The sequence below is a fragment of the Mobula hypostoma genome, chromosome 13 (genome assembly GCF_963921235.1).
Source record: "Mobula hypostoma chromosome 13, sMobHyp1.1, whole genome shotgun sequence".
NCBI classification, from domain to species: Eukaryota; Metazoa; Chordata; class Chondrichthyes; order Myliobatiformes; family Myliobatidae; genus Mobula; species Mobula hypostoma.
In genome coordinates, this window is record NC_086109.1 from 92,897,681 (window position 1) to 92,918,133 (window position 20,453).

Below are 20,453 nucleotides of genomic sequence, written 5' to 3' on the forward strand. Positions count from 1 at the left end.
AAGGAATTTCAATCAATATTTGAATCTGCCTATCATTAGGACCTTGAGAATTTGCGTCTTTTTACACCAGCTCCTTGCGTATGTAATGTGAATATATAATGTGTATGTATGTAAATATTAAAACTGCCTTCAACTATAGCTACGTCAGGACAGGAGTTATCTATCTGTCTAGTTTGAGAAAATGGGGAAAATGAGCGAGGGCAGAACAGGTATTAAACTGAATGCCACAAATCACTGATCCACCTTGTTCACTTCATGTAGGCAAATCCTTCTACAAAATCCACACTGTGGCCCTCTCCCGCTAAGATAGCAATTCTTTTTTTAAAAAAACTTTTATTGAGTTATTAACAACTGTACATCATTGTGTGTGATTGCAGTTAAGTTGCTACATATGTTTATCTGGTGACAGGAACCACAAGAACGGATACCTCATGACTCAATGAGTCGTTTCAGAACTACTATGGTGACCAAGCGTTGTTCACCTCTGCTTTGCTGAGAATGCATTTTTCATTAAGGAAAGCACGACACTATTACAGCTGGGGCGAGGTTCAGAGTTCAATCCCAATGTCATTGTAAGAAGTCTGTACATCCTCCCCATGGAATGTGGTGGGAGTTGGGGTGGGGGGTGATCGGGTGTCCTCCCATCGAAAGGTGTAGTGGGTAGTAGGTTAGCTGGTCATTGTAAACTGTCCCATGATTAGGCTAGGGTAAAATCAGGGGTTTCTGGGCAGCACATCTCGAAGGGTTTGTTCTGTGCTGTATCTCTAAATAAGAAATAAAAGGAAAAGAAAATCCAAACCAAATGCTGCTTTTTTTTTTGAGGGCGAGATGATTTGTGGGCAGAATTTAATCATCAAATCAAGTTGTTAATGCACAGAGGAAATTCAAACCAGAGTGTGGTTAGCCCACAGAATTGGAGAGGGGACAGTCTGGGAATGAGATTGATGAAGTGAGTTTAGAGAGAGCGGAGAAATAAAACTTGAAAGCAGAGAATTTGTTGCTCAATTATTGGTCGTCTATGCACACTTGGCCTGAACGTTGCAGACACGTGTTGGGAGCTGTGCACACTGCAAGTAGTTTGGTGTCCATTATACTGACAGAGCAAGGCCTGTTTCTGTGCTGTAGTTTTTCTATGGTTTCTGCCTTTACAAGCATCATCTCTGAATCAGTTGGGAGCACTTTGTCGATCAGATGGGTCCCAATGCCAAAAATCTGGTGTGGCATCAAACTTATGCCACACTCTCCGAGCTGCTACCTTGCATAGCCGAGACGCAGGCTGAATGGCCTCGAGTCATAGTGCATTACAGCACAGAAACAGGCCCTTCAGCCCATCTAGTCCATGCAAAACCATTACTCTGCCTAGTCCCGTTGACCCACACCTTGAGCAGAGCCCTCCCATTCCCGTAATTACCCAAAATTCTCTCGAATGTTGAGGTTGAACCTCCATCCACCACTTCTGCTGGCAGCTTGTTCCACACTCACACCACCCTCTGAGTGAAGAAGTTTCCCCTTAAGCATTTCACCTTTCACCCTTAACCCATGACCCCTAGTTGTAGTCTCACCTAGCCTCAGCAGAAAAAGCTTGCTTGCATTTACCTATCCATACCCCCCATAATTCTGTCTATCTCTATCAAATCACCCCTCATTTTCTGACACTCAGGAGAGTAGAGTCCCAATCACAATGCCCCCTTTCCATGTCTAATTGAGTTTGTAAAATAATCTCAAAGCTGAGAGAAGCCTCACCTCCGACTGTGTGGGAAAGCACTGCTCTCCTCAGCAGAGATTGGTGGGGGTGGGAGGGAATATACATACTGGGAGAAGGGAAAGGCCATTCAGCCCTTCATATTCAGACTGCAGGTTCAGTTCTATGTTCTCACCTCACCATGGCAACCATCCTCTAATGTAAAGACCCTCCTTGCACTGTCCCAAGGAAGATGTGCAGGGACTCACAATCCTCAAATGTTTTGCCTCACCTATGTCTTACAGGGATAACTCCCTGTTAGCGGAGACTGTTTGTTCTAAATTCTCTCACCAGTTTGGTTCTGGTTGCCTCATTATAGGAAGGATGTGGAAGCTTTAAGAGAGGGTGCAGAAATTTACCAGGGATGCTGCCTGGATTAGGGAGCATGTCTTCTGAGGACAGGTTGAGTGAGCTAGGCTTTTCCCTTTGGAGTGGAGGAGGATGAGAGGTGAACTCAATGCAGGTGTACAAGTTAAGAGGCATGAATCAAATGGACAGCCACAGAAATTTTCCCCAGGGTATAATGACTATTATGAGTGGGCTGCCCCCTGTGCTGGTCGCTAACGATGCATTTCACTGTTTCAATATATATATATAATAAATAACTCGGATTTGGAAGGTGACAGGAGGAAACTATCGGGAGGGGACGTCAGTGGGAAGTATATTTTTACCTGGAGAGTGACGGGTGTGCGGAACGCGCTGCCGGAGGTGGTGGCAGAGACAGATACATTTTGATAGGCACATGGATGAAAAATAAGTGGAGGGCTATGTGGGAAGGAAGGGTTAGATTGATCTTAAGAGTAGGTTAAAAGGTTGACACAGCATGAGCTGAGGGGACTGTATAGTGCTGCACTGTTCTATGCCTTAAGAGGAAGCACCCCCAAATCCCCTCCAAAACAACATGAACTAGATGGGACGAAGGGCCTCTTCGTGTGCTGTACTTCTCGGCGACGACATTATAAACAGTCAAAAGCTCCACTTGTTAAGGGAGAATGATGGATCAGATAGGAGCGGGAAGAGTGGAGAGCAGGGGAAAGAGTGGCCTTTGAGTATTGTGAACAGTTTTGGACCCCTCATCTCAGAAAGGATGTGCGGGCACTGGAGAGAATCATTCTTGAAAGGAATAAAAGGGTTAGCATATGAGGAGTGTTTGATGGCTCTGATCTGTACTTGCTGGAGTTCAGAAGAATGGAGGGAGGAATCTCACTGAAACCCATCAAACATTGAAAGGCCTAGATGGAATGGATGTGGAGAGGATGTTTGCAATGGTGGAGGAGTCTAGGACCAGAGGGCACAGGCTCAGAATACGACATCCCTTTACAACAGAGATGAGGAGGAATTTCTTTAGCCAGAGGGTAGAGAATCTCTGGAATTCGGTGCTACAGACAGCCGAGGAGGGCAAGTAATTGGGTATATTTAAAGCAGAGTTTGATAGGTTCTTGACTAGACAGGGCATCAAAGATTAGGGGAAGAATGGGGACGCGAGGGATAATAAATCAGGCAAGGTGGAATGGCGGAACAGACTCGATGGGCCAAAAATGGTTTAATTCTGCTCCTGTGCCTCGTCCAAATAGCAGTATAATCGGGAGGGCAATATGAACACTGGTTGCTCAGTTCCGATAGGCAGATAGACTCATAGCAACATCACCACCTCAAACCTGACTGCGCTTTGAAACAATATGCTGGTGTCTCCTTTTCATCCGGTTCCACAGAACTCCAAAAGTGGCCTCATCTCACTCTGTGGCGAGCTAGTGCTTTTCCCTTTGGAGTGAAGGAGGATGAGAGCTGACTGGATAGAGGTGCACAAGGTGATGAGAGGCATAGATAGAGTGGACAGCCAGAGACTTTTTCCCAGGGTGGAAACGGTTAACACGAGGGGGCGTAATTTTACGGTGATTGGAGGAAAGCATAGGGGGGTTGTCAGAGGTAAGTTCTTTTCAGAAATACCCTGCCAAGGGTGGTGGTAGAGGCAGACACACTAGGGGCATTAGGAGCTCTTAGACAGGCACATGGATGATAGAAAAATGGAGGACTATGTAGGAGGGAAGTGTTAGATTGATCTTGGAGTAGGTTAAAACACTGCCACAACATAGTGAGCCAAAGGGCCTGTACTATGTTGTAATGTTTGTACACGTATAGACAAGCCGGGCCGAACGGCCTTTTCCTGTGCAGTACAGCTCTCGGATTCAATGAACGCCACTCATAACCAAACATAGAAAGACACACAGTGATACTTTGTGAGACACTATTGTTATGTACTTTACTCTTACAGCTGAAGTGTTAAAAAGTAAAAATAAATCAAGACTTTTTTTTTGCAGGAACTGCAACCACTAGCTATCTGGAATTTGAACATATATACACACATAGAACAGATCAGACTAAAAGCTGACCTGAGACCAATTCAATCACGAAGCAGAGAAACTCGTGTGGGCAGAGGGAATTCTTAAAAAATAAATCTATTCTGAAAAGTCCAAATCCTCCATCACCACCTCCAACGAACTTCCCCGTCAATGGTTCAACGCACACAACGGAGGAACAAAGAGAAACACTCAAGCCTGTTCTACAGCTTCCCTGAGCAGTGTCTTCAACATCACATCAACGTATCGTCCGGTTCAGTTCCCTCGTCAGAATGTTGGCCTTGAAGCAAGAGTGATGACCTTAAATCCATAGGTCGGAAGGTATACTCACAATAAGGCCAACTTTTCCACTTTCCAAGTCCCTTTGGCCATTCCCTCTCAATCTAGAACAACTCTCTTCTAAATTTAAGAACCTTGTTTTTTTTTTATTTTCCTGGGACGCAGTTCAATTCCCTACAGGCTGCACCCCAGAACTTGGTGCCATGTCTCAGGGCACAATGCAGAAGTACCCCCAAAGAGCCGGGCAGAACCCCAACTCCACCCAATATTTACAGCACAGATCACTAGCGAAGCGCCGCTTCACATCGGAGTCCAAAACATCCGTATGCGCCGTGCCGCCCAGTGGCACTTCCCAAGGTACGCCACGGAAAAAGTTCAGAGAAAGGAAGTTCTGGTTGGGCTGCCGGTAAATCTCAAACATCTCCCATTCAAACGGGATACACTCCAAGCCTCCCTCGGCCACAAGGAGAGTCATCAGCTCTGACGTAAAGCAAGCCTCGAATACCCCAAAAGCGAGCTTTGTAAACCAGTTCTCTCGTTAGGTTGACTGTAACATACAATGGATTCCTTCTCTGTATGAAAGGTGTATTTCGAGCCAATCCTGAATGCCGCAATCTAAAGTGCTAACGTGGTTTATCCCCCTTCAGTAGATGACCTCATAGACCGTTGCTTTTTTGTCGCCGGATCCAGTGACGATGTACTTGTCATCAGCCGAGATATCACAACTTAACACAGATGAGGATTCCTTTGACTGGAGGGGGAAGGGCAATAAAAAAAAAAAGCAGAATTTTAGATGAAGTTAGACAAATACCCTACGAGCTTGATTGTTTGGGCAAGGAGTACCTTCCCCTTCACTGTTAAACAGAAACAAATCGTCCCTTCAACCAACCGCCAAAACCTTAATCACTACAGTTTAGCAACTTTCGTCACTGTGTACTAAAATAGACGTTTTTTTTTGTTCTAATTGTGTCCTTTCTATCAGCAGCATGGTGTTTAGAGTAACGCCATTACAACACTAGTGACTAGGGTTCAATTCCTGCCGCCGTCTGTAAGGAATTTGTACATTCGCCGGCTGACTCTGTGGGTTTCCTCTGGGTGCTCCAGTTTCCCCCCACCTTCCAAAGATGTACAGATTAGGGTTAGTGAGCAGTGGGTCTGCTAGGTTGGCATTGGAAACATGGCCACACTTGCAAGCTGCTCCCAGCACATCCTTGGACTGTGCTGGTTGTTGACGCAAATGAAGCATTTCGGTGCATGTTTCGATGTACAGTACTGTGCAAGAGTCTTGGGCACATGCATATAGCTAGACTGCCTAAGATTTTTGCAAGGTACTGTATTTGTCAACATGGAGCAGAGAGCGAGTTTGTAAATCTGGTGGGAGCAAAGGGTTTTGGGAATGGCGAGGGTGGTGCGCTGTGGGACAGGTGACAGCGAAGGAGTACTGGGGCAGGGGTGGAGTGGGTGCAGACACACCCAGCCCTGAGACACCAGGCAAAGTCATTTCATTCCAAAAAAAATTGGTTTATTGATCATTACAAAATGTTTCTCTGGTGCTTCCTGCTCCCTCCCCTCTCCCTTTCCCTTTTTCACATCGTGACACCCCTCTCCCTGCCCCTTTCCCACTCTCAGTCCACAATAGAGACCCATATCAGAATCAGGTTTATCATCACTCACGTCAGGATTTTTTTGTTTGTAGCAGCACAGTGCAATACATAAAATTACTGCAGTACTGTGCAAAAGTCTACCTATATAGACGTGCGCCTACGAATTTTGCACAGCACCATAAATTAAACAAATTTACACAATTTTTGGACGATAAAACCAAAGTCCATTTTAGTGAAAAGTGCTCAATTTGTTCATAGTTCTGAATGCTGTTGCTTGTTTTTATTGTTTGTACGATTTGTGCTTTTCTCTCTCTACACATGGAGTGCTTGTTAGACTTTTTTTTAAAATGGGTTCTTTCAGGATTCATGTTTTGTAGCTGCCTGTAAGGAGATGAATCTCAAGGTTGTATAATTTATACATATTTGCATAATAACTGTACTTTCCACTTTATTTACAATGTAAACATTATGAAAAGTAGTTTAAAGTGTTTACAGTGCAGTGACTGTGGTAATAATAGAGGGGGTTGGGGGATAACTAGAATGGTTATTCAGGTTAACTACCCGGGGGAAAGAAGCTTTTAAGATGGTGTGAATTTTTTGTTTTAGTAGCCCTATAGTGCTTTCCTGAAGGGAGCTTTTGGAAACTAAATATTAATTCAAACTAAAACTTGAGGCAACCGTTAGATGGCAGAAGAGAAAACCTTTGGCAAACTGTCTTTTACCTGGAATATACTGGCACCGTACGGTGTCCTCCAGGCATTCAGTAGGTTGTCCTTACCGGTGCTGACAAACCACTTCCCTAGGGAAAAAAACGTACACACATTCAAAACATTTCCTTCGGAACAAGCAAATGGGCAGATTAGTGATCAATTCACAAAGCTCGCAACAGTATTTCCTGTATCTGGTCACATGGCTTCCAACACCATTAGAGACTAGGCCTCAGGATGTGGAACTCCAGCCATGGGCCCAGAGTGTGACCTATCAATATCCCTTTACAACATTTCTAAATGTCTTTAATTATACATAATTGATATATACAACTTTAAAAAATTAAAACAGATTCATTCAACTTATGTAAATTTTATTTGGCATCAACGGGTAGGGGGGAAACTGTCAATCAGATTCAAGGTATCCAGCTCCTTAGCTCAGTATGTGTACAAGAGGCAAAGCCAGGGCGGAAATAGCTATTATAATTTTAAATGATTAGAGGAAAGTATTGGGGGGGTGGGGGGGAAAATGTCAGAGGTAGGTTTTTGTACACAGAAATGGTCGGTGCGTGTACGCACTCCCGGGGTTGGTGGTAGAGGCTGATACATCAGAGTTATTTAAGGGTATCTTAAATGGATGATGATGTGTGAGCACGTGGCCAAGTGGTTAAGGCATTTGCCTAGTGATCTGAAGGTCGTGAGTTCGAGCCCCAGCTGAGGCAGAGTGTTGTGTCTTTGAGCAAGGCACTTAACCACACAGTGCTCTGCGACGACACTGGTGCCAAGCTGTATGGGTCCTAATGCCCTTCCCTTGGGACAACATTGGTCTTGTGGCGAGGGGAGACTTGTAGCATGGGCAACTGCTGGTCTTCCATACGACCTTGCCCAGGCCTAGCCCTGGAGAGTGAAGACTTTCCAGGCGCAGATCCATGGTCTCGCAAGACTGACGGATGCCTTTAAATGGATGATAGAAAAATGGAGGGCTATGCAGGAGGAAAGGGTTAGACTGATCTTGAAGATCAAGGCTGAAGGGCCTGGGTTGTGCTGTAACGCTCGATGTTATTCCCCCATGGTTTCAGCCATTCACCTGTTCTGATCCCCACTGGCAGTAATGAGAGGCATCTGTCATCAATTCCTCTTTCTGCTCATGCCAAAGTTCCTCCAGAACCAGAACCTTGTGTGGTGTACCAGACCCTAGACCCTGGCACCTCCGCTTTCTTGTGTCTCAACTACCAAGGCCTTTGGAAGTTGCCAGTGGAGGACAAGTTACTCAATTATGAAGAATGTGTACACAATCTATTCAAGTGTCACACAGCGTCCTTGATGAACTTGGGATAGATCAGAGAGGAGGGAGAGCTTGAGGTTTTGTGGAACAAAAGCATCTGCAGATCCACTCACCACAGTAGGCGAACTTGAGCGACAGGACGCAGCTCTCGTGCAGGTGAAGCTGATACTTGTCTGGTTTAGTGTGATGCAACACTTCGACGTTGCTGCTCTCCATTCCCACCGCTAACCACTCCCCCGTGGGGCAGTAACCCAGAGAGAAGATCTGCACAGGAGCAGAAGGCAGTGTTAATTATCAGCTCTCACCCTCTCCCCATCTCCTCCCCTCCCCTCCCCCTCTCCATCCCCCCACTATCTCTCCCCACCTCTCCCTTCCTCTCCTCCTGCTCACTCCCACTCTGTCCTCTTTCTTTCCCCCCACCTCTCCCTCCCTCCTCTACCTGCCCCCAACACTCCTCCTCCTCTCTCTCCCCACCTCTCCCTCCCCCCCAGCTCACCCCCGTCCTCTTTCTCTCCCCCACCTCTCCCTGCCCCAACACTCTTCCTCTTCCCCCCTCCTCCTGCTCACTCCCTTCCTCTCTCTCCCCTCCTCTCCCTCCCCATCTCCCACTCCCCTATCCCCACTCCTAAATCTCTCCTCCTCATTCTCTCTCCTCTTCCCTTTCTCCTTTATTCCTCTCCCTCCCCTTCCTCGTGCTCCCTCCCTCTCCCCCCATTCCCACTCTCCCTCTCTCCCATCAGGAGAACACATTGGAGAAGGTAGAACATACATGGGATCGTAACAATATCAACAGCAAGTTAATCATTGGGATTCATTTCTAAAGTGATGGAATTGAAGGGTAAAATGTATTAAATACTAACAAGTAAGGCAACATTCTTAGGGGGTGGGTGTGGCACAATGAAACATTAACTTCAACTGAAACAGAATTGGAGAGGAAGGGTCAGGCCAAAAGAAACCAAGGACCTGGGTAGGTTAGTGCCATTTCTGGCCGGTCAGCCACTCACCTGTGAGGTAAAGTCGTGTTGCTGAAGTTGCCGTCCTTCCCTTAAATCCCAGGACCTCACAGTGTTATCCAAACCTCCCGTCCATAGTTTAGTGCCATCATGAGAGATATCTATACAACTGGCACCATCCGTGTGCCCTTGGAACTGCCTGCACAAAACCACAAAGCACTTCTTGTTAATGTGACCTGTCAGGATTGGCGACCTATCCCCTCCAGCCCAACTCTCCACACAATGTCTATACACCATTCAATCTGCTTTAGTTATTGTTCCCCCTTGATTCTCCGACCACACGCACAAGACGTGGACTGGGTGTTAACACTCTGAAAGCCTAGAGTCAGATGACCCAGTGTCGGGCCTATCCACGGTGGGTTCCGTTTCTGCTGATGTACTGGACAATGAGATCACAGCCAGTGCCCTACCGGACAAGCACAGTTCTGCTGGACATTAAGCAGGTTCAGTTTTATTTCTCACGCATACGCCGTTTGCGTTAACAACCGATGCAACGCAAGGCAGTGCTGGGGGCGTCCTTCGGGTGTTGCCACGCATACCATGCCCTCAGTGGGGTTCCCAACCTGGGATCCAGGAACCCTTTGGTTAATGGTGTGGCTCCATGGCGTAACAAAGGCTGTGGAATGTCTGATGTAGATAGAAAGGCCACTCTATCTAGGCCTTTCAGTCCTCGATGGGCTTTGATGAGATCTCTCCCCCCAACCCATTACGCTAAACGTTTCTGGTCACCACACTAAAGGAAGAGTGTGGTTAATCTAGAACGGTGCAGAAAAGGTTCACAAGATGTTCAATGTACTGGGGGCCTCGAGTTATAAAGAAAGATGGGATAGGCTGGGACTGTTTTAAACCACAAGACACAGGAACAGAATTAAACCATTCAACCCATCGAGTCTGTTCTGCCATTTCCCCATGGCTAATTTATTATCCTCTCAGCTCTATTTTCCTGCCTTCTTCCATAACGTTTGTACCCCTGGCTAATCAAGAACCTAGCAACCTCCGCTTTAAATACACCCAATGCCTTGGTGCCCACAGCCACCTGCGGCAATGAATTCCCCAGATTCACCACCCTCTGGCTAAAGAAATTCCTCATGTATGTTCTAAATAGGACATCTCTCTCAGCTGAGGCATTGCCCTCTGGTCATAAGGCTCCCCCGATATAAGAAACATCCTCTCCACATCCACTTGTCTAGGCTTTTGAATATTGGATAGGTTTCAATGAGATACCCCCACATTCTTCTAAACTCCAGTGAATACAAGCCAAAACCATCAAATGCTCCTCATGCGTTAACCCTTTCATTTCTAAAATCATTCTCGAGAACCCCCTCTGGACCTTCTCCAATGCCAGCACATCTTCTCTTAAACAATTGGCCCAAATCTGCTCACAACACTCCGAGTGCGGTCTGACCAATGCCTTATAAAGCCTCAGCATCACATCCTTGCTGTTATATTCTAGACTGCTCGAAATGGACGTATTTGCCTTCTTTACTAATGAGTTAACCTGCAAATTAGGGAATCCTGCACAAAGACTCCCAAGCCCCTTTGCAGCTCTGATTTTTGCATTTTGTCCCCATTTAGAAAACCGCCTACGCCTTTATTCCTTCTATCAAACTGCATGACCATACCCTTCCCTGTACTGTATTCCATCTCCATTTCTTTGCCCATTCTCCCAATCTGTCTAGGTCCTTCTGCAGACTGTTTGCTTCCTCAACACTACCAACCCCTCCACCTATCGTCATATTGTCCACAAAGCCCTCAATTCCATCATCCAAGTCATTGACACATATCGTGAAAAGAAGCAGCCCCAACAATGACTAGAACACCATTAGTCACCAGCAGCCCCAACAATGACTAGAACACCACTAGTCACCAGCAGCCCCAACAATGACCCCTGCAGACCACTAGTCACCAGCAGCCCCAACAATGACCCCTGCAGAACACCACTAGTCACCAGCAGCCCCAACAATGACCCCTGCAGACCACCACTAGTCACCAGCAACCCCAACAATGACCCCTGCAGAACACCACTAGTCACCAGCAGCCCCAACAATGACCCCTGCAGAACACCACTAGTCACCAGCAGCCCCAACAATGACCCCTGCAGACCACTAGTCACCAGCAGCCCCAACAATGACCCCTGCAGAACACCACTAGTCACCAGCAGCCCCAACAATGGTGAGAACACCACTAGTCACCAGCAGCCAACCAGAAATGGCCCCCTTTATTCACATTCTTTGCCTCCTGCCAATCAGCCAATCTTCTATCCATGCTAATATCTTTCCTGTACTACCACGGGCTTTTATCTTCTTAATAGAAGAACACAGCACAGGAACAGGTCCTTCAGTCCTCAATATTGTGCCGAACCAGTTAAAAAGCAAATCAAAAACCCCCAAGCACTAATCCCTCCTACGTACAACATGTCCATATCCCTCCATCTTCTTTACATCCTCATGCCCATCCAAATATCTCCTAAAAGCCTCCAATGTATTTCGTCAGACTAACTGGCCTATAATTTCCTTTCCTCTGTTTCACAATGTGTGACATTTCCCCCTAGAACAACGCAGACTGAGAGATGATCTTATCAAGATTTATAAAATTATGAGAGGCACATACATGGCAAATACTGCAGTTTTTCCTCAGAGTAAGGAAGTCAAGTCTAAAATCAGAAGGCATAAGTTTATAAAAAGATTTTTTAAAAAGGCATAAGTTTAAGGTGAGAAGGGAAAGACTTAAAGTGGGCCTGTAGGGCTAGTTTATCCATGGCGGGTATATTGATTAAGTTACAGTGGGAGTGGTGGATCTAGGTACAATTACACCAGGGTGAAGGGTAACGTAGCAGTCAAACAGTTCAATTTCTGCTGCTGTTTCTAAGGAGTTTATACGTTCAACCCGTGACCACATGGGCTTCTTCCAGGTGCTTTGGTCCACTCACATTCTAGTGAGCTGTGGGCATGCCATGTTGGCACTGGAAGTATGGCGACATTTGCGGGCTGCCCCCAGCGCATCCTCGGACTGTGTTGATCATTGACGCAAAACGATACATTTCACTGTACGTTTTAATGTACGGGTGGCACGGGAGTGTAACACTATTTCAGCACAAGCCCGATTCCTGCCACTGTCTGTAAGGAGGTTTAGCACTCTCCCCGTGACTGTATGGGTTTCTCTGTGTGCACCGGTTCCCTCCCAAAGTCCAAAGACGTACTAATTGGCATTTGTTCACATGGGTGTAATGGGGTTTGCTGGGCTGGAAGGGCCTGTTAACAGTTCTGGATCTCTAAATAAATAAAACTAATTTATCTTCACAACGTTGAAGAGAAATGTGTTTGGACAAGTCCTTGGATAGAGAAGTGTTAGAGGGATATGGGCCAAACATTGGCAAATGGGACTAGTTTACATTGAAAGGCCTGTTTCTGTTCTGTACAACTTTATGAGTCTATGAATTATTTACAAGGCAAACAGCTAAGGCCACTTTTGTTCTCATCTAAAATGATGTTGAAGAAACATAGACCCTGAGATCCATTAGAATATGGGTGGAGGACCAAGTTCTGAGCAACATCAGCTGGAAGAACAGGCCCTGGCTTCGCAGAATAATGAAGAGACAGCTCAGCGCGCAGCCTCACCTGACCAGCGTCTGATTGTGCAGATCCCACACGGCTATGTTCCCGTCACTACAGCAGGAGAAACAGACTTTAGCGTCAGGGCTGATAGCCAGCGCGTAGCAGGCCGGCGCGGAGGATGTGAGCTCGGCCTTGATCCGTGGTGTGGGTGAGGCCAGGTCCCATATCGTGAGCGTGCTCGCCTCCCCTCCGACGATCAGCGTACGTCCATCGGGGAGAAGCTTGCAGGAACGGATGTAGTTATCCCGGTTCTGTTAAGCGGGGAGAAGGAAAAATGGTGGTAAATGTGACGTTAAGACAAGGTATAAATTTTGATAACCTTCTACAGCTGCACAGTGGATTGTATCATGGCCTAGTATGGAAACATCAATACCCAGGAATGGAAAAGGCTACGGAGGGAGATGGATACAGTCCAGTTCCCCACCATTGAGCACAGCTACAAGGACGCTGCCACAAGAGAGCAGCATCCATCATTGAGGTCCCTCATCTTCCAGTCTACGCCTCTTCTCACTGTTGCCATCGGGAAGGAGGTACAGGAGCCTTGGGTCCCACACCACCAGGTTCAGGAACTGTAATTGCCCTTCAACCATCAGGCTTCCTGAACCAGAGTGAATAACTTCATTCATCTCAACACCAAACAGATTCCACAACCTACAGACTCACTTTCAGGGACTCCACAACTCACTTTCTCAGTATTAATTAATTAGCAGAATTTGTATTCTTTCGCACATTGGTTGTTTGTCAGTCTTCATATATGTCTAGCTTTTCATAAATTTTATTGTATGTCTTCATTTTCCTATGAATGCCTGCAAGAAAGTTAATCTTAAGGTAGGATACGGTGACATGCGTACTTTGAGAATAAGTTTACTGGTTCTTTTTTTACTTTTTTGGAAAAAATTAGCATAATTAAATGGGGTCTGACAGGATAATGGGGGCATTCATATCGTTGACCTTTCAAGGTGGAAGACCCACTCCAATGACTGGCTGCATCAGGGCATGGTACGGAAACACCGAGCTCCAGGCGGACACTATTCAGAGAATACATGCTGTGAATAGTGCCGTCTTTCACCGAGACATCCAGTTCAAAAGACAATGAGCAGCAACCGTTTTCTTCCCTGTACCCAAGGGTCAAAATCACCAAGCAGCAGCGAATTGCCACTGAGGTCCCCCTGAGGGTCTGCCCCCAAACGCCAACCATTCCTTTCCCTCCGCAGATGCTGCCTGACAGGCTGAGTTCTTCTACAGAGAACCTTGATTGTTGCTGCAGGCAAATTACTGGCTGTTTCCCACAGTTACACCAGTGAGCACCCTTCAGCCAGTACAAAACTCCGTGGGGATGTGAAAGAAACTACAAAAAACATTAACTCCTAAGGCCATGTAACTTCTAATTGAAGAAGTATTCAATGGCCCGTCATTGGGACCGATGGGCACAGTCTCCAAGTACAACAACACCCCTTTAGAACAGAAATGAGGAGGAATTTCTTCAGTGAGGTGGTGGTGAACCTGTGGACTCCATTGCACAGACTGCTGTGGAGGCCAAGTCATTGGGTGTATTTCAGGCGGAGGCCGATAGGTCCTTGATTAGTCAGGGTGTCAAAGGCTACCCGGGTGCCAGGGTGGAGTTACGTCTCTACTAAAGGAGGCTCCTTCCCTCTACTAGCCTGCAGGTCGCCCTTAGGCAAGGTGTAGCACTTGCTTAGCCCCCCCCCCACCCAAATCAGGATCACGTGAAGCAGCTGGTGCACATTACAAGTCCTGGTTAAGCAACAGACAATCTCTGAAGAGTACTGATAATGGCTGGGGGGGGGGGTCACCCATCTTGTAAAGACACTGCCCATTTATCACACCATTCTCTGTAAACTCTAGCGACTGTTGCGTGTGAAAAATCACAGGAGAACAGCAGTTTCTGAGATACTCAAACCACCCTGCCTGGCACCAACAGTCATTCCACGGTCAAAGTCACTTTGATCACATTTCTTCCCCATTCTGATGTTTGGTCTGAGCCTTTTGACCATGTCTACATGCTTTTATGCATTGAGATGCTGCCACATGATTGGCTGATTTTGCATTAACGAGGTACCCAGGTGTACCCAATAAGGAGACCACTAAGTATAATTTCACCTTAAATTGAGGGGAAATCAATAAATACCTTTATGGTGGTTCAATGTGATATTTTAAGCAAAGACATGTATCCCCCTTCACCCCACCCACGTTCAGACCAGATACATCACAGCATTCCACTGGCACCCAGCCAGTTGCTCCTTCAGGCCCCACTTACTAGGCAGTCTAACTGGGAGACGGGACTCTTGCTGCCGGGTTGGCTGATGTCCCAGATCTTCACGCAGCCCTTGCCGCCGGTGTAGACGTGCCTGGTGGGGTTGCTGATAGTGACAGCGCACACCACCTCGCCGTGATTCAAGGTGTTGATCTGCCGAGCGTGCCGGGGGATCCCAGAGCCGATCAGTGCATCCGGCGGGAAGGGCACCGGCTGCATCTGTCCGTCTGCGCTGACGTGGAAGGAATACGCACTGGCGGGGGGGGGGTGGAGAGAGAGGGAGAGAAAAGTCAAATAGACTGTGAGAAGGTTCTGGGAAGGAGGGCAGTTCCCTCACATAGCAATCTCAGTGAGTAAACAGTTAGACTGCAGATGCTGGAATCTGGAGCCACTCACAACCTTCTGGCAGAACTCAGTGGGTCAGACAGCGTCTTGTTGAAGCAGCACTTACTGATGGTGGGGAGGGTTGAGCTTGTGGTGTATTTGGCAGAGTCCAGTACCCTCTGCTGCTCCTTACGTTCCCGCATCTTTGAATCGCAGGACCGACCACGACACAAGTCAGGGTATCAATGTAATAATCACGACCACAAGGAGGTCTGCAGATGCCGAAAACCCAGAGCAGCACACGCACTGAATTCTGGAGTAACTCAGCAGCTCAGGTAGCATCTATGGAAAGGAATAAACAGTCGACGTTTCAGGCCAAGACACTTCTTCAGGACGAAGATGAAGACCTGAAGAAGGGTCTCGACCCAAAACGTTGACTGTTTACTCTTTTCCACAGATGCGACCTAGCCTGCTGAGTTCCTCCAGTGTTTTGTGTGCGTTGCATATCATGTAATAATGTACACCTCCTCCCCTATGCCCAAGATCTCCCAGTGGAAGCTATACTTTAATACCCAAAACAACTCGTGGGGAACATTATTCGGGCTGATTTTACCAGCTCCAATGGGAGGTTTATAGTTACATCCATCCTCAGTAAAGACACAATATTAATCCCATCACCAGCTCTCCCACGGCCATGTTGCTTAGAGATTGTATGTGGTCATTCATTAACCACTAGACTAAATATCGCTGTGATGATTGTACGTTCTAGTATCAATTGTTTGGCGACAATAAAGTATAAAGACAGGGTGTGCAGCCCTACTGCCCACGCAGGTCCCCTGCAGTTTATCTGGCTACCTGCACTGAACTTTCTCTGTAAGTGTAACACTATATTCTGCATGCTGTGTTTTCCTCAAAGTTTCAGGAAAAGTCTCTCATTTGTACAATCTGCCTGTCTATCTATCTAGCTAGCTCTTTACCTATTTATTGAGAATCCTACAGAAAGTGTTGGATACAGCTCAGTCCATGAAGGCAAAGCCCTCTCCACCACTGAGCACATCTACAAGGCGCACTGCCACGAGGAAGCAGCGTCCATCATCAAAGACCACAACCACCCAGGCCACACTCTCTTATTGGGCAGGAGGTACAGAGTCCTTCAGTCCCACACCTACCAGGTTCAGGAACAGTTATTACCTCACAACCATCAGGCTCCTGAACCAACGTGGATAACTTCGCTCAACTAATTTGATTGTATGACCCACAAAGTCACTTTCAAGGACACTTTACAGATCAGTTCTCAGCAGCGTTTGTTATATTTGCACAATTGTGTCTTCATCTGCATGTTGGATGTTTGCCTGTCTTTCTTTAATTTTTTTTAAATTTTAAAGTTTTTCATAAATTCTGTTGTATTTCTTTTTTATTACCTCAAGTGTCTACAAGACAATGAATCTCAGAGTAGTATATGATGACAAATACATACATAGAACATAGAAATCTACAGCACATTACAGACCCTTCGGCCCACAATGTTGTACCGACCATGTAACCTACTCTAGAAACTGCCTACAATTTCCCTATCGCACAGCCCTCTATTTTTCTAAACTCCATGTACCTGTCTAAGAGGCTCTTAAAAGACCCCATTGTATCCACCTGTACCATCGTCGCTGGCAGTTCATTCCATACACCCACCACTCTCTGTGTGAAAAACTTACCCCTGATATCCCCCTTGTACCTACTTCCAAGCACCTTAAAACTATGCCCCCTCATGTTAGCCATTTCAGCCCTGGGAAAAAGCCTCTGGCTATCCACATGATCAATGTCTCAACCTCTTATACACCTCTATCAGGTCACCCCTCATCTTCCACCACTCCAAGGAGAAAAGGCCAAGTTTACTCAGTCTACACTCATAAGGCATGCTCTCCAATCCAAGCAACAACTTTGATAATAAATTTACTTTGAATATTGTATATTTTATTCTTTTCTCTTGCTTGCATGAATATTATTGTTTATTTTATTGTTTATTATAGATCAGAGAACTTATAACAAATTTTAAAGTTTTCCATAAATTCTGTTGCATTTCTTTTTTATTACCCCAAGTGTCTGCAAGACAATGAATCTTAGGGTAGTATGTTGTGCCAATCCTTTATCGTCGTTAGGTCGCATCTGGAATTTCCAGTTGGCAGACGATTTCCCTCCACGCCGCTCTGTCCCGACACTTGTCCACAACATCCCTAGTCTTGTCCAGCTTGGCCCAATCCTTGAGGTTACCCAGCCATGTTGTTCTTTGCCTTCCTCTTCCTTTCTTTCCCTCCACCCTTCCATACAGCAAGTCCGACAAGATATCATCTCTTCAGGTAACGTGTCCACAATAAGCAACTTTTAACTTCATAATCTTCTCCAGCAGTATCCGTGGTCTATCAACTTCGGACAAAACCCTCTCATTTGAAACTTCCTCTACCCAGCTGATCTTCAACATTCGTTGATAGCACCACATTTCAAAAGCATTAATTCGTTTCATGTCATCCTTCTTCAGGGTCCATGTTCCTGCTCCATACCTCAGTACTGACCACACCTAACACTCGAGGAAACGGATTCTACTTTGGGTGTCTACCTTCCGATTGCATAGTAGATTTTTTAGCTTCATGAACTGGGTCTTAGCCATACCTATTCTCCTGATCTCAACTTCACGTCTCCTGTCATCTGTCAGACAACTGCCAAGATATTCAAACTTTTGCACCTGTTCAATGTCTTGTCCATTCACTTGTAACGATACCGTCATGAATGAGTCTTTAGTGTTTGTTTTGCTTACCACCATCGATTTTGTTTTCTTAGGGTTGATTTTTAGTCCGTAGTCAAGGCTTTTCTCATTCACTTTACTCAGCGTAATTTGAAGTTCACATTCGCTATCAGCTAACAACACGGTGTCGTCCGCATACCTGACGTTATCCACCTTCCGGCCTCCGATTGGAATACCTGTCTCCTGATGGTCGCATTCCCGAAAAATCCATTCTCCGTAGAGGTTGAACAAATCCAGCAACCTTACGCCTCACTTAATACATGCCCATGGTGGTAGCTCATTTTCTGCCCTGACCACCGGTTTCTGTTTCCAATACAAGTTCCTTATTATCTACACATTCTCCCATCCCAGATCGTACTTGTTCAGCACCTCTATTACTTTCTCGTGTCTTACTTTATCAAAAGCCTTTTCATGGTCAATAAAGCATAAGTAGATGGTCTTTTGTGCCTCAATGCATCTCTCCATGATGTTTCTCATTGCAAATATTCCTTCCCTTGTTCCTGAGCCTTTACGAAAACCAAACTGTGTTTCTCCAATTTCATCGCTGATAGTACCTTTCATTCTGCCGAACACTATTTTCAACAGTAGCTCGAAGCAGTGAGACATTATGCTTATCGTCCTGTGTTCGTTACATTTTATTGTCCTTGGCTTTTTTGGTAAGGTGATAAATACTGATTTGAGAAAGTCCTTCGGAAGATTTCCTGTCATATATCTGTTGTTTAATATCGCTAAAAGGTTCATTTTTCCCTTCGGACCAAGTGGTTTCAGAATTTCAGTGGAAATCTTATCTTCACTGGCCACCTTTCTGACTTTTAGACTCCAAATCACACTTTCCATCTCCGACATCAATATCTAAGGTTGATTAGTCATTTGATTTAATTCTGGTAAATCCTCAATCCTGCTATCTTCAAATAATTCCGTGATGTACTCAACCCATCTGTCCATAATCTCTGCTTTTTCATAGCATGGATTACCACTACTGTCTTCGATACACCCAGCTGATGCCACGGTCCTCTTTAATTTCATCGTATCCTTTGTCTTTTGGTGAAAGCATCTATAATCATAACCTCCATTCATACTGCTCAATTTCTTTGCACTGCTCATTCATTCATTGCCAACCCTTTAACTTGCTCTAAATCAGTTGGTAATTTAGCATCAGGCCCAGCACAGATATGATGGGCCAAATGGCTTTTCTCCTGTCCTGTTCCATGATCTGGAGCAACCCACACAAAATGCTGGAGGAACTCAGCAGGTCAGGCAGCATCTATGGAGACGAACAAGCAGCTGACGTTTCGGGCTGAGACCATTCTTCGAGTACATTTCATAGCTAACACTAGCGACTGAGGGTAAACAGCCCTTACCCTGGTCTGGCAACTGCTCTGTAGATGACCAAAAGAAACACCAGAGCATCTCAGCACATCACAGAAACCAGCTTTCTCTCCATGGACTATGTCTATAATTCTCACTGCCTCAGTAAAGCCACCAGCATTATCAAAGACACCTCTTCTTCGCGCCTCCCCCACATTGGGCGGAAGATACAAAAGCCTAAAAGCAGGTACAAACAAGCTTAAAGACAGCTTCTACCTCACTGTAATAAGATTATTAAATGGTTCCCTAGTACTACAGGATGGACTCTTGACCTCACAATCTACCTCATTATGATCTTGCATTTTATTGATTACCTGCTCTGCCCTTTCTCTGTAGCTGTTACACTTTATTCTGCATTGTTATTGTTTTACCTTGTTCTACCGCGATGCACTGTGTGATGACCTGAGCTGTAATAACTATTACACACTTATAAACACTTTTCATCCAAATGACGTACGGTAGTTCAAGTGCTTTACAATGGGATAAAAGTACAAATATGAAAGATAAAATAAAAAAATAAAAATAAAAATGTAAATTAAAAGACAAAGATTTACAAGGACATTTCCAGGTCTAGAGGATCTGAGTTATAAGGAAAAATTGAATAGGTTAGGACTTTATTCCTTGGAACGTAGAAGATTGAGAGGAGATTTGATAGAGGTATAGATATGGTAAATGCAGGCAGGCTTTTTCCACTGAGGTTGGGTGGGACTACAACCAGAGGTCATGGGTGAAGGGTGAAAGGTGAAATGTTTTAAGGGGAACATGTAGGGAAACTTCTTCACTCAGGGGGTTAAGAGAATGTGGAACAAGCTACCAGTGCAAGTGGCGCATGTGAGCTCGATTTCAACATTTAGGCAAAGTTTGGATAGGTACATGGATGACAGGGGTATGGAGGGCTATGGTCCTGGTGCAGGCTGATGGGAGTGGCCAGTTTAAATTGTTTAGCACAGACAAGATGGGCCAAAGGGCCTGTTTCTGAGCTGCACCTTTCTATTTCTTTATGTTAGTTATGTAGAGGCTACATAAATTGATTTTAAACTGGTGTTTAACAGTGTCAACTGAGTCTGCATCCCTTAGAGTTTTAGATATTGA

The 20,453-nt window shown here is 45.6% G+C and overlaps 1 protein-coding gene across 13 annotated transcripts in view; it reads right to left on the reverse strand.

Moving 5' to 3' along the window:
- Positions 1 to 342: 342 nt before the first annotated feature.
- The window catches only part of LOC134355784 (transducin-like enhancer protein 3), an 83,123-nt gene continuing 63,012 nt past the window's right edge, over positions 343 to 20,453 (reverse strand). For all 13 annotated transcript variants that reach the window (XM_063066192.1, XM_063066190.1, XM_063066191.1 and 10 more), the window contains 6 exons: positions 14,879 to 15,128; positions 12,604 to 12,851; positions 8,978 to 9,125; positions 8,087 to 8,237; positions 6,704 to 6,780; positions 343 to 5,128 (listed from right to left, as the gene is read on the reverse strand). In XM_063066192.1, the coding sequence (XP_062922262.1) occupies positions 5,021 to 5,128; positions 6,704 to 6,780; positions 8,087 to 8,237; positions 8,978 to 9,125; positions 12,604 to 12,851; positions 14,879 to 15,128 (982 nt within the window). In that variant the 3' untranslated portion in view covers positions 343 to 5,020. The remainder of the gene's footprint in view (positions 5,129 to 6,703; positions 6,781 to 8,086; positions 8,238 to 8,977; positions 9,126 to 12,603; positions 12,852 to 14,878; positions 15,129 to 20,453) is intronic.